Genomic DNA, 12889 nt, shown 5'->3' on the forward strand with positions numbered 1-12889 from the left:
TAAAGAATGCTTTCAGCACCTTGTTGAATCAACGCCATGTAGAATTAAGGCAGTTCTGAAGGCAAAAGGGGGTCAAACACCTTATTAGTGTGTTGTTCTTATAATCCTTTAGGTGACTGTATATGGGGCTCCAGGTAGTCACTGTGTTGTTAGGTGACATGGTGTGTACCACACTCAACATGGACCAGAGGAAGCAAAGGAAAGAGTTGTCTCAGGAGATTAGAAAGAAAATTTTAAACGACCATGTTAAAGGTAAAGGCTATGAGACCCTCTCCAAGCAGCCAGATGTGTCTGCAGCTGCACATTTTATTCAGACTTCTAAGATCCATGGGACTGTAGCCAACCTCCCTGGACGTGGCCCCTGAAGGGAAATTGATAACAAATCAAAGAGACGTATAATCTGGATGGTAGAAAGAGTCCAGAAAAACTTCTAACAAGATCCAAGGTGAACTTCAAGCTCAACATCAGTGTCAGATCGTTGTTTGACCCAAAGTGGACTACATGGGAGACGACCAAGGAGAACACCACTGTTGAAAACAAATCATCAAAAGCCAGACTGGAATATGCCAAACTACATGTTGACAAGCCACAAAGCTTCTGGGAGAATGTCCTATGGACAGATGAGAAAAAAATGGCACAGGGTGTCTTGAATCTATACAGGGTCCAACAAAATCTCAAGACTGACAAGGACTTCTAGAGAGAAATGTGCTGGCCAGTGTCAGAAAGCTTGGTCTTGCAACAGGACAATGACCCAAAACACACAGCTAAAAACACCCAAGAATGGCTAGGAGGAAAACACTGGACTATTCTAAAAGGGACCTTCTATGAGCCCTGACCTCAGTCCAATTGAGCATCTTTGGAAGGAGCTGAAACATGCGGTCTGGAAAAGGTGCCCTTCAAATCAGACAACTGAAGCAGTTTGCTAATGAGGAGTGGGCCAAAATACCTGCCGAGAGGTACAGAAGTTTCATCGACAGTTACAGGAATTGTTTGACTGCAGTGATTAGTGGGGGTACCACCATTTTTGTCCAGGCCTGTTCCATCTAGGGATTTGACTATTAACCCCAGTGTCTGGAATATTTTAGATATTATTCCCACACAGGAGACTTCAACTGCTTCCTAGGTGGAAATGGAGCAGTCCTAATGGTTGTGGTCACCGGTTCTGCTTCTGCTGCATGCATTCAGTTACACTTTAGTTTTTGTCCGTGCGGGTTGCTATTTAAAAAATAATTCTGTTGCAGCATGGTTGAATAGCAGTGTCAAAGTGGTTAAATTTCATAGAATTTTTATTTATTATTACTTTTGTCAGATTTAAGTTATGTCTGTGACCATTGCAGGGTTTTCTTTCATTGACCAAAGAGTACCAACACTAACGTTCACATCTGTAAACACCAGCAATTTAATGAAGCACCTCATGGCATCAGTTTGTGAACTGATACATGCGCCATTTTCAGGCTGCATAAAAAAGCAGACCCAGGTCAGCAAGCTTCCTCCTCTAGTCAACACGGGAGGTCTGATCAGGGTCATTTATCTGAAGCAAAACGCTAGGACTCAAGTTGACGATGTACATAGGTTTTATTTATCCAATGTGCTTATTTTAACTGGGATGTAAACCTATCTTAATTTTAATATCTTTACTTTTGGTTTGCACTAAAAGATGAATACTATAATTTTATATTTTGCAAGAATATTTAAATATTGCCGCTTATTCTTGCTCTAAAAAAAGTTTTATATTATAGTTCACTGTTTGCACTGACCGTTTATACATTGTTCAGCTTTGTTCAATAAAATAAAAAATAACAAAATAAAATAAAGAAAAAATGAATGAAATAATAAAATAAAATGAAATAAAATACATTAAATGTCAAAACTTTTTTCTTAAAATTAAATTTAAAGTTCGGTACAGATACGGAAAACCAGGTAAAGTACTGGTATTAAAACTATCTAAAGGTATCAGCCCTAACACTAAGGCTCTGTTGGCTGAACTTTGTCATTTCATATAAAATATGACAATGTAGCACAATCCATAAAGTTGTGTGTAGGTGTACGTACATTCATCAACTCAAGGATGCAGAATTAAACAATCAGGAGGCATCTTTATACAAATATAAACACACACAATTTCGCCTAAAGCATCGTCATTTGGAAGTGCCTATAAAACACGAGTACAAAGAAAACATAAAGGAGAACAGTAACCACAGACTGCCTTTTAACACTCACCTGGGTTTCTTCTTTAAACCAATCTCTTTGCTGCTGTTAATAGCCTTGGATTTCTTTGACGGCTGTGAAACTGGCATACTGTCCTGTATCTCATTAACGAGACCAGTCATTCCACTTTTCTTCTTATGTTTATCTTTTTTCTTTTCTTTCTTTTCCTTTTCTTTTCTCTTTGGTTTGCTGGCTTGTGGTTGCGACAGGGCAGCCAGCTGTTCATGGACAGCCTTGAGCTGTTTGGACAAATAACACCACTTTTAAACAAAGTTTCACAGGTGATAAAATCAATGTTTCCTTCTTTTTGAATTTCCTGTAATCACCAACCTGTTCCTGGAGCTCCGCTAACCGCTGGGCTCGCTCTTCTTCAGAGTCATCTGTGGACGACTCAGACTCAGAAGATGAGTCGCTGGAGCTGTCTGAAGACGAAGGAACATGGGCCAAAGGCGGCTGAGGCTTAACAGGGGCAGGATGGTGAAGTGTAGGGGCTGGGGCAGAAACCACCGGTTTACTCTCAGGTTCATCTGGCATCTTGGCAAAGCGCATTTCAAAGACATCCTGTTAAAATAAAATAACACTATGCTTATTATTCATGCCTTTGAAAAAGGTATTAAAACACAACAAATATAAGGAATACTTAAGATGTCACAACAAATAAACTCTTTTAAATAGTGAAATAAGTGCAACATATAAAAGATGTTTCACTTCTAAGATTAATAAAACTTCCTGGCAAAAATATCTGTCATTGTGTGATAAACACATAGTTATTTCAGACATTTCTAACCAGTGCTGCACGTGATTGAACAAAAATCGATATTCCAATAAATTAAACTGCTCCTTCAACAGATACCATAAGGAAAATAAAACCCCATTTTTATGTAAAGAGAAGAAACAGTCACATGTACGCACCTGCAGTTTGCGAGCCATGGCTACAACTTCGTGGTCTGGTGGGTTATATTTGTAGCAGTTAGAAAACATTAACCGAACATCAGCAGCAAACTCCTGAGGTTCTCGATATTGCTTGTTCTCCAACTTCGCCTATAAAAAAAAACAAAAAAAAAAAAATAAAAACCCAAGGGTTTTAGTTACTTTGGTACTAAAATGTCATTTTCATCAGTTTCCCAGCTATTATTAAGAAAAAATCCTGTTCTCAACACACCTTGATGGTGCTGAGATCCATTGGATGTTTGATAATTTCATGATAATCATGCAGTCCCAGTGCATCCACGTCAACAGGTTTGTAAAAGGGCCAAGCATATGCAGCATGCTTCTTGGACAGCATATCCCTAACCAAACCAACACAATAACCTAGCTGATCCTGAGGTTTGGGGCTAAGACCTCCACTTGGTCCACTAAGCCCAGTCCCCATGCCTATGTGATGCTGAGAGTCCGGAGCCTCCTTCTTTATCAGTTTTGGAGGTCTGCTACTCTCTCGCCTGGGTAGCGTCTTCCCAGATTTGGATTCTGCTGGTGAAGACTCACTCAGCTGGTCATTTGCTGTGGGCGTTGTAGTGTCAGCTTTCCTTTTTTGACTCTTTCTTTGCTGGGTAGAAGAAACAAGAGAGAGAGAGAGAGAGAAAGTGATTGGAGTGAAGCTAAACTAAAGAACCACATATTTTGGCACTCGAACACATTGATAAAAAAAGTTCCAACCAGCCCAAACAGACATCTCTTTGTTAATCAGACTCACTTTGGTCATAGTTATAGGGGTCTGCAGCATAGGGGCAGTGCTCTGAACCGATATTGGAGGAAGTGAGGTCTGGACAGGGAGAGGCACAGGAGTCATGATGGGAATTTGAGGAGCACAGTCTGATGGAACCATGGAGTATGGAACTCCGAGCTGTGGTGCATGGCTGGGTAACGTTTGGGGTACGTGGGATGGCAGGGCCTGCATCGAAGGATGGGGAGGTAGTGAAGGTGGGCCCTGCATTGGTCCTCGAGACTGTGGAGCTGCTGAGGGAGTTGATGGACCACGCGTTTGAGGAGTTGTGGGTGAGGGGTCAATGATTATACCTGGTTTCATGTTTAGACCTTGATGAAAGAAAACAACATTTGTATTACAATCTGTTTCACAAAAGCCTGCTCGATAAAAGAAACATATTGGTAAGCAAATGACACACCTATGTCTCTCCGGCCACGACCACGTCCCTTCCCTGTCATGACAGGAATCTCAATTTCTTCCTGAGGCATTTCCGTAACCTTTTGTAGAAAAGCCTTTTCTAGAGCTTCAGCCATCAAGACAATATCATCCCCAGGCTGTCAGAAAGACATTACATTACAGTGAAACTACAAGCACAACCAACACGTGGGTATGTTATAGCAACAATGGCTCCAACATATGTCACCTTGTTGTATATGTAGCAGTTGGTAAACATTGTGTTAAAGTCCTGGATACATTCTTGGGCATTCCAGTAGTAGCTATTCTCAAGCCTTTTCTTGATTGTTCCCATGTCCATAGGCGTTTTGATTATTGTGTAGTAGTCCTGAAACAACAGCAAAGAAAGGTGTGAACAATAAACTTCTTGTGGAAACATATGAATATATATATATATATATATATATATATATATATATATATATTCATATACCGGTATATATTTTTTCCCACACACACATATATATATATACATATATATATGAAAAACAAAAAAAATAAAAATAAAAATATATATAGATATGTATATGTATTATACATCTCTCTCTCTCTCTCTCTCTCTCTCTCTCTCTCTCTCTCTCTCTCTCTCTCTCTCTCTCTCTCTCTCTCTCTCTCTCTCTCTCTCTCTCTCTCTCTCTCTCTCTCTCTCTCTCTCTCTCTCTCTCTCTCTCTCTCTCTCTCTCTCTCTCTCTCTCTCTCTCTCTCTCTCTCTCTCTCTCTCTCTCTCTCTCTCTCTCTCTCTCTCTCTCTCTCTCTCTCTCTCTCTCTCTATATATATATATATATATATATGTATGGGTCCATGTGGCAGGGATGAGGAGTGAGCACCACCTCACTCCTGCCACATGGCCCTCAAGGGATAAACCATCAACCCTGCTCAATGGTCAACTTTCCTCGTGGGGTCACCCATTAGGACAGTGGGAGGGTTAAAGGTTGGTTTATGCTTAACGCGTCCGCGAAGTCCGCACGGCTCTGCGCGGCGAAATTGCGTCATTTTAACAACCACGCCCCTCCACCGCGCCTCCGCACGGCCCAAAATTACCGCAACGCGCACCTAGGAAAATTTCTAACCACGCGGACGGACGGACACGGAAAAACATGGCGGACCGGCAAGAACTAGTATGGCAGAGGTTGGTAAATACAGACATTTGTATGATTCAGCTCTCAGAGATCACCGTGATCAACATGTTGTTAATAATTCTTGGAGAGAAATAGCTCGCAATGTCGGAAAAGACGAGGACGCTGTTAAAAATGCTGAAACGCCATGTTGTAAACAGTAATTTTTACTTCTACTATGGTGTGGTGTTGGATGCATGCCGTAGAGCTCCATGCTGCCCCGTTTAGTTTGGGAGAATATTGGCTCACCGCAGAGACGAGCCGCATGAACCATAAAAGCTGTGAGTTGTGAAGCACGTTCCATCCGCGAGCCGCATCACCGCGCGGAGAGTGAATGCGTCAAGCATAAACCAAGCTTAAGACATCACTGCTCGGTTTGTAAGATCATGTTCCTTCTAAATTTGTATCTTGTTCAACGATAATATAAAAACACAATTTAAGCACAATAAGCTAATCAATCTTTTTCTTCTCCCTTTTTCCAAATGAGATTTGATAAGAAAATCAATAAAGAATATAATTGTAAACACAATTGAAAACGGAATCAGAATTGTAAAAATGTGATCAATTCCCACCCCTAGCCATTGGTAATGCTGTTATACTTAAATGCAGTTACTCTCTGGTTAGAAGTAACATTTCAGTATGAAAATAAGGTGGAAAACGTCTAGATAGCGGCCATAAAAACCAGCCCACGTGGGCTGACCATGACTTCTACATATCAGCATCAATATCCAGCAACAGAAAAACTCGACTGACGATCTTTAGTGGGCATATGTTAACGCCAAGAACTTGATGACAAATTCATAGCAGCTCAAACGTTGACAGACTTTGTGTGTGTGTATTTGATGTGTGGACATTTGGCTGGTCCACCTAGTGCAAAACACAATAGTACTTGGTTTTAGTAGTATGGTGTGAAATACCTTTTTATTTAGGGTGAGGAATAGAACAGCATTGGTTAAGGTTTGGGTATGGGTTAGGCACAGTGGAGTCACTAAAACGAATGTGTGTGCATGTGTGTTAGATCATACAAAACAGTAGCTAGTACTTACAGGCAGGTTGAGTTTGACAGCATCCACTGGTGAATGAAAAGGCCAGGCATACTGGTGCTTCCACAGGGACTTCACCACCACCTTGAGAAGGTACTGCAGCTGATTGGTCTGGCGCTTTGGCCTGCTGAAGTTGACATGCTCAGGAACTGAGGGATCGAGGCCTTGCTGGGCCTGCCCCAGGCTGCTGCTGCTACCAGACATCTGCGCTACATCAAGGCCATCCCCCATTCTGACAGGGTTGAGCATTGGCTCTGGCACAGGAGCTGGAATAGGAGTAGGGGCGTTGGTGGAACACCAGTTCAGTCTTGGCCCCGGCACAGACTCCACTGACAGAGTACCACTGATCCCATTGCACTCCTCACTGGAATCTCTGCAGCAAAAAGAATGTTGAATCATTAATCAGAAATATATTATTTACCTGAATAACAAGTTTATGGATCCATTCTATCTGGCCTTCTATTAGTTCTCTGTCACATCACAACACACACACATGCACGTGTGCACACACACACTCACATTTGTTGTGAGGACCATCATTGATTTCTATTCATTTTAGTGACTGGATTGTGCCCAACCCTAACCAGTGTATTCCTAAAGTTATCTGTAACAAAAACTCACATCTCATCTGTAAACCTCACCCCTAGGGAGTACTCCATATTAGGACCGGGTTTTGGTCCTAACAAGGACCATCGGTCGTAAGAAGCCGGTTAGTAAATATCCCAAATCCCAAGGGTACAAATACAAGCGCCCCCCCCCCCCCCCCCCCTAGTTTGTTTTAACAGAGACATGAGTGTCTGACTCATTTGTGAGTCAGGGACTTTTAATGTGCTGTTTTCTACATAAGAAACGCACACACATGCGCTGACCGACACACACACGCGCACACGCGCGCACACACACACACACACACACACACACACACACACCACACACACACCAAACGACAAGTCGATAAAATGAATTTATACCTGACTGAACAACCTGCAGTTTACATGCAACGGCCAGGCTAAAGTGGTGACAAAGAGAACCCCCCAATGCTGCTCGATCTAAGAGACTTAACGTTCTGCTGCTATATGACCTATGCTGCTCCCAGGTCTGGAATAACTGTTGACCACTGACCTGAACATACATCATCATTGACTGCTGTGGAATGTTTTCTGAGGAGGAAGTGGTTCTGATAAATGAGGTGGGGGTTCATAACTTACACAAAGACATTTGTTGTGCATGTGGTTTCTCACTGACTGTCCTACGTGAAAAGAGCACACAGAAATAAAAGTAAGATGTCTATGTCATCTGTAGAAGCAAACCATTAATTATTTATGGAATTAGTTGGGGTTGATTTCAGGTCTGGAGACTCCACTAGAGGCCCTAAGGCATTAGAATAGCCTGTTTTTTACCTAAAAGCAAATATATAAATAATTAATTGGGGTGTGGTGATATGACCAGTAATATCACTGAGTGGTCATTCACAAGCGTTTTCACTCTTTCATCAAACCACCATCATTTCTCCAGAAAACAGCTCTACTATGATGTTGCAGTTTTACCAACAGAATACCGATGTACAAATTTCACTGATGCTTTATTTACTGTTTACTACAGCTTTTATCTTTATTTATTATTAAGGGTGCATCACAACAAAAACTCTTGGCCATTACCGAAAACTGAAAATGAGGAAACCAAGGCCAAAAACCGAAACACAGAAATAAATGATTACGACAAAAATTAGAACCATAGCATTCATGGCTATGGTGTGTACTAACCTCATTAAAATCAGGGCATTGTAAAAAAAATTTCAAAACAATGAAAATATTTATTTATCCCTCACATAAAAACAATGTACAATATAAATTAAAACTCAAAACAGAATGTTTCACTTGACCCCACTCATGTACATTAAATAATAAGAAATTATAGACAAAAATAATAAATTATAAATATTCGGGCTTATAACTTAAAGGTCTGCTGAGAAATACTGTAAAATTAAATATGTTCTCTAATAAAAACAAAAAAAGGGTCAAGCGCTTTTAAAAATGTTCTATTTAGGACTATACTAGTGCTTTGTCACACAAGTCTGTTCATCTCATCGAGATCATGAACACTGAAGTGCCTCACTGTCTGTGCTTGTGTGGGCAACATGGATTTTGAGAGTAGCAGCGAGGACAAAGTGTTACTTTGTGCGTGTTGCAGACCCACATTTCCATAAAAATCATTTTTGTTCACGAATCTAGAATTTTCTAAGGTATTAAAAGCATAATCACTGCTTTTCGGGCTTCAAGGCCACCAGCATGTCGGATGTGTTTACTAACTGTGTCCATCGCAAGAGAGCCGCTTCACTTCTTCCTCATTATGCTCAAAACAAACTAGTCTCAAATCAAAACAATGATAATAAAACAACATTACTAAAAAGGGAAAAACTTTACTCATGAAATCAGTACGAATGCACTGATTTTGTGAAGCAAAGAGCAAGTTGCCACATGAGGGTGGAGCGAGACGAAATGAAAACGGGGTTCACCTGACGGCCCATTTCAGCTGCATTGTTTCTGCTTAAGGTGTTTCGGCTGAAAACTATCTTTTGAGTCATTTTCAGGTGAAAAATGTCTTTAGCCGAATTTTTGGTGCATCCCTATTTAATGTGTGAAGTTGGATGATTATTATTGTTTTGTAGAGAACATTTTAGGTTTAGTGTGACAAAAAATGTTACCAAACAAAAACAAAAAATATAGATTATTTTGTCAATTACTGACTGTTGGACTGATGGAAGTCCGATGGAGAATGTTAACATATTAACCACTCCTATCTGTTAGTTATCAAGTTAGTTTTAAATAAACAGGACATCAACTGATTTGAGAATTTGGCTAGTGTGTTATTGTGAGTTTGTGGCACAATATTCTGAAAAGATAGGTTCCAAAATTAAAATGTATGAGATTAAGATTTAGAAAATTATTTTAAAAAGTAAAATTGCAATGTGTATCTTAGTTAAATGTGCATGTAACATACACAAATTACACAGAGCATCCAAACTCATTCACAGTCCTTCTTCTGGTGTGTCCTTGGGCGATACATTTAACCTGCCTAACCTGTGATGGTGGTAGTCAGAGGGGCTGATGGTGGTCTTGCTTCTCTCAAACTGTCCTGGGGAGGCTGTGGCTACAGTTGAAAGTCTCATTAGTCGTGACACACTGGTGAAATATGTTTTCCGCATTTGACCCATCCCCTGGGGTAGCAGTGAGTAGCAGACACGGCCACACTCGGGAAACATTTGGTGGTTTAACCCCACAATCAAACCCCTTAATGCTGAGTGTGATGCGGGAAGGCATTGGGTCCCATTTTAAAAAGTTTCTGGTATGACCCGACTATGGATTTGAACCCACAATCTCCTAGTCTCAGAGTGGACACTCGTGCCACTGGGCCACTGAGCTGGTGGTTTACCACAACCACTACATTATGAAACAGCTTTGAGTTCTTTAAGGGCATTATATTGCAATTATTATTTAAAGCTTTACTTTTACATGAGGTTTTACTGTGTCTTGTCATTTTAAGTAGCGGGCTCACCGTTTGTCTTTTCAACCATTGCTTAGTAGAGAAAGTTTGTCCTCAGAGATCCCATTCATACCTGACATCGTAGAAGGCTGGCTCTAAAAGCAGATGTGGACACACTGAAGATGACTTCATTTAGATCACGGTCAGAGTTGGTCAACTTTCATCCATATTTATTTGGTGGGTGGAAGGGAAACTGTCCAGAGCCACATAAAAACACCAACTATTCAAATAACCAGGGTCCATGAATGCAGCAGTTAGGTTTAAATTTAAGAATAATTTATTTGCAGTGTGTCTGTATTAATGTGGCATTTATTCTGATAAAGTATTTTCTCCTCAACTCAACACTTCAGATGTTCATCAGAGCTTTCCACAAAATGCAATGTCTCAAAATTAAGACGACGCTGATGCCAATAGCAATGTAGTACAGCTGGCCACTTTCAGGACCACATTTACTCATAAAAAAATTTAACTGCACGTCACACTCTGTGTGTTTACGTGCGCATCAGAAAACCAAATATTTACCCTAAATAGACTGACGTCAGATTCTAAAATGCACATGAACTCTTTCTCGCTGAAGGCGAACAGGCTCTAATTGTGCTGAAGATGATGCAGTAGCAAACCGACTGCATCTGCATGTAAATGGCCCAGTCGAGTTGATGCCATTACCTCCCAGATGTGGAAGCAGTCTTCTGATAATAGGGAGCCTAAGTCACGCCCATCTACTTCCAGACCATGGGTCCCCGGAAGAACAACAAAAACAAATGCAAGTCAATGGGACTAAAAACGCTATTTTCTAATTCTGCTTGTTATGTGACATGGATTTCACGTATTATATCCGTGAATTTTATAGACACATTTTGATACCAAGAAAGCACTTATTTTCTAACAGGAAAAAACACTATTTTAGGTTTTGTGTGAAAATAAGTCCACGACTACAAATGCGCTCCATGTAAGTAACGTAAACGACCCAGACATGGAGAAAAACAGAGGGAAAAGGGCTGTAAGTTCAGCAAACTTCAAATCCTTTCTTCGGGAGGAAAGAAACACCATAAATCTGGCCATATGGTAAATAGCAGCTACGTTAGATGGTAAATGGCCTGCCAACATATGTGTGATCCAGCACAAAAGGCAAAGCAGATGAGAAAAAAGCTCTTTTAGCCCCGTTTAGCACCTTCTTAGGGTTCTACCCCCCCCCCCCCCCCCCCCCCAAGGTGCTTCACAACACAATCAGTCACTCACACGTTCACATGCTGGTGAGAATGAGCTACGATGTAGCTACAGCTGCCCTGGGGCGCACTGACAGAGACAAGGCTGCCGAGCACTGGCGCCACCGATCCCTCCGACCACCACCAGCAGGCAAGGGGGGTTAAGTGTCTTGCCCAAGGACACAACTACAGAATTCTCTGGTCAGAGCTGGGATTGAACCTGCAACCTTCCGATTGCTGGACAACCCACTCTACCTCCTGAGATAATGATGTCCCAACTAGAGGAGAGTAGATTCTATGGTGACGTCATATATGCAACGTGTCAATGTCTGATTTGTAGTAATGCTAAAAGCGAACTTGTACAAGCTGATGAATTTCAAAGTAGCTAACTGGCCTGGCCGAAACACCCATCATTACTTTTCATTTAAATAGAAGTACAACATATGTGTGATCCAGCACGAAAGGCAAAGCAGATGAGAAAAAAGCTCTTTTAGCCCCGTTGACTTGCATTCATTTTTTGTTTTTTTCCGGGGTCCCATGAGCCAACCGGAAAGGAAGGAGACTTAAGGTTGGTTTATGCTTGACGCGTCCGCGAGGTCCGCACGGCTCCGCGCGGAAAAGTTGCATCATTTTAACAACCACGCCCCTCCACCGCGCCTCCGCACGGCCCCGAATTTCTGCGACGCGCACCTCGGAAAATTTCTAACCACGCGGACGGACGGACGGACGAGGAAAAACATGGCGGACCGGCAAGAACTAGTATGGCAGAGGTTCGTAAATACAGACATTTGTATGATTCAGCTCTCAGAGATCACCGTGATCAACATGTTGTTAATAATTCTTGGAGAGAAATAGCTCGCACTGTCGGAAAAGACGAGGACGCTGTTAAAAATGCTGGAATGCCATGTTGTAAACAGTAATTTCTACTTCTACTATGGTGTAGTGTTGGATGCATGCCGTAGAGCTCCATGCTGCCCCGTTCAGTTTGGGAGAATATTGGCTCACCGCAGAGACGAGCCGCACGAACCATAAAAGCTGCGAGTTGTGAAGCACGTTCCATCCGCGAGCCGCATCACCGCGCGGAAAGTAAATGCGTCAAGCATAAACCAAGCTTTAGGCTCCCTATATCATCGCCACAAAGAAACATGTGTAACACTATCAAACAGTACAGTCTGTACCAAATAAGCTGTTCTGCAGTGCTGTTGACCATTGTGCATAACCTGTTTTAACCTAGTCTACTTACTCCCGCCGCTTGTCTATCATTTGAGTTGCTGTAAGCTAACCGGAAGAATGCAGACACAAAAGGGTGCATGTCGCCACCTATTGTAACGGAGTGGAACAAAGTTCATTTGAGCGTTCAGTTTTCTAACGTACATGTAAACTAGGATAAAGGCTCCTTTTTATTACTTTGATCAACCTAAATTGACTTAGATATGCAAATAAATCTGATGATTGATTTTAGTTGCACCCTTACTGAAATAAAAAAATAAAAAGTTTCTATTACATCTACTGCTATCGATATGCGGGGCCACCATGTTGGAAAAAGAAAAAAATACACAATATTTTTGACTGGACCAGCTGATTTCAGAGGGAAAATAGGTCAAGGTAAGTATGAG

At 41.4% G+C, this 12889-nt stretch overlaps 2 protein-coding genes across 4 annotated transcripts in view; one reads left to right on the forward strand and one right to left on the reverse strand.

Moving 5' to 3' along the window:
• The window catches only part of stxbp2 (syntaxin binding protein 2), a 54272-nt gene that overhangs the window by 12582 nt on the left and 28801 nt on the right, over positions 1-12889 (forward strand). The gene's annotated exons all lie outside the window — the stretch shown is intronic.
• brd4 (bromodomain containing 4) overlaps positions 1-12889 on the reverse strand; it is a 29401-nt gene that overhangs the window by 6278 nt on the left and 10234 nt on the right. For 2 of the 3 annotated variants that reach the window (XM_015948472.3, XM_070551337.1), the window contains exons 2-9: positions 6529-6898; positions 4557-4694; positions 4332-4467; positions 3902-4242; positions 3371-3754; positions 3121-3249; positions 2539-2769; positions 2221-2447 (exon numbers count right to left, since the gene is read on the reverse strand). In XM_015948472.3, the coding sequence (XP_015803958.3) occupies positions 2221-2447; positions 2539-2769; positions 3121-3249; positions 3371-3754; positions 3902-4242; positions 4332-4467; positions 4557-4694; positions 6529-6774 (1832 nt within the window). In that variant the 5' untranslated portion in view covers positions 6775-6898. Of the gene's footprint in view, positions 1-2220; positions 2448-2538; positions 2770-3120; positions 3250-3370; positions 3755-3901; positions 4243-4331; positions 4468-4556; positions 4695-6528; positions 6899-7733; positions 7754-12889 lie in introns of those variants that run through there. The other variant, XM_070551338.1, reaches the window with a different exon arrangement.

The sequence above is a fragment of the Nothobranchius furzeri genome, chromosome 5 (genome assembly GCF_043380555.1).
Source record: "Nothobranchius furzeri strain GRZ-AD chromosome 5, NfurGRZ-RIMD1, whole genome shotgun sequence".
Lineage (NCBI taxonomy): Eukaryota > Metazoa > Chordata > Actinopteri > Cyprinodontiformes > Nothobranchiidae > Nothobranchius > Nothobranchius furzeri.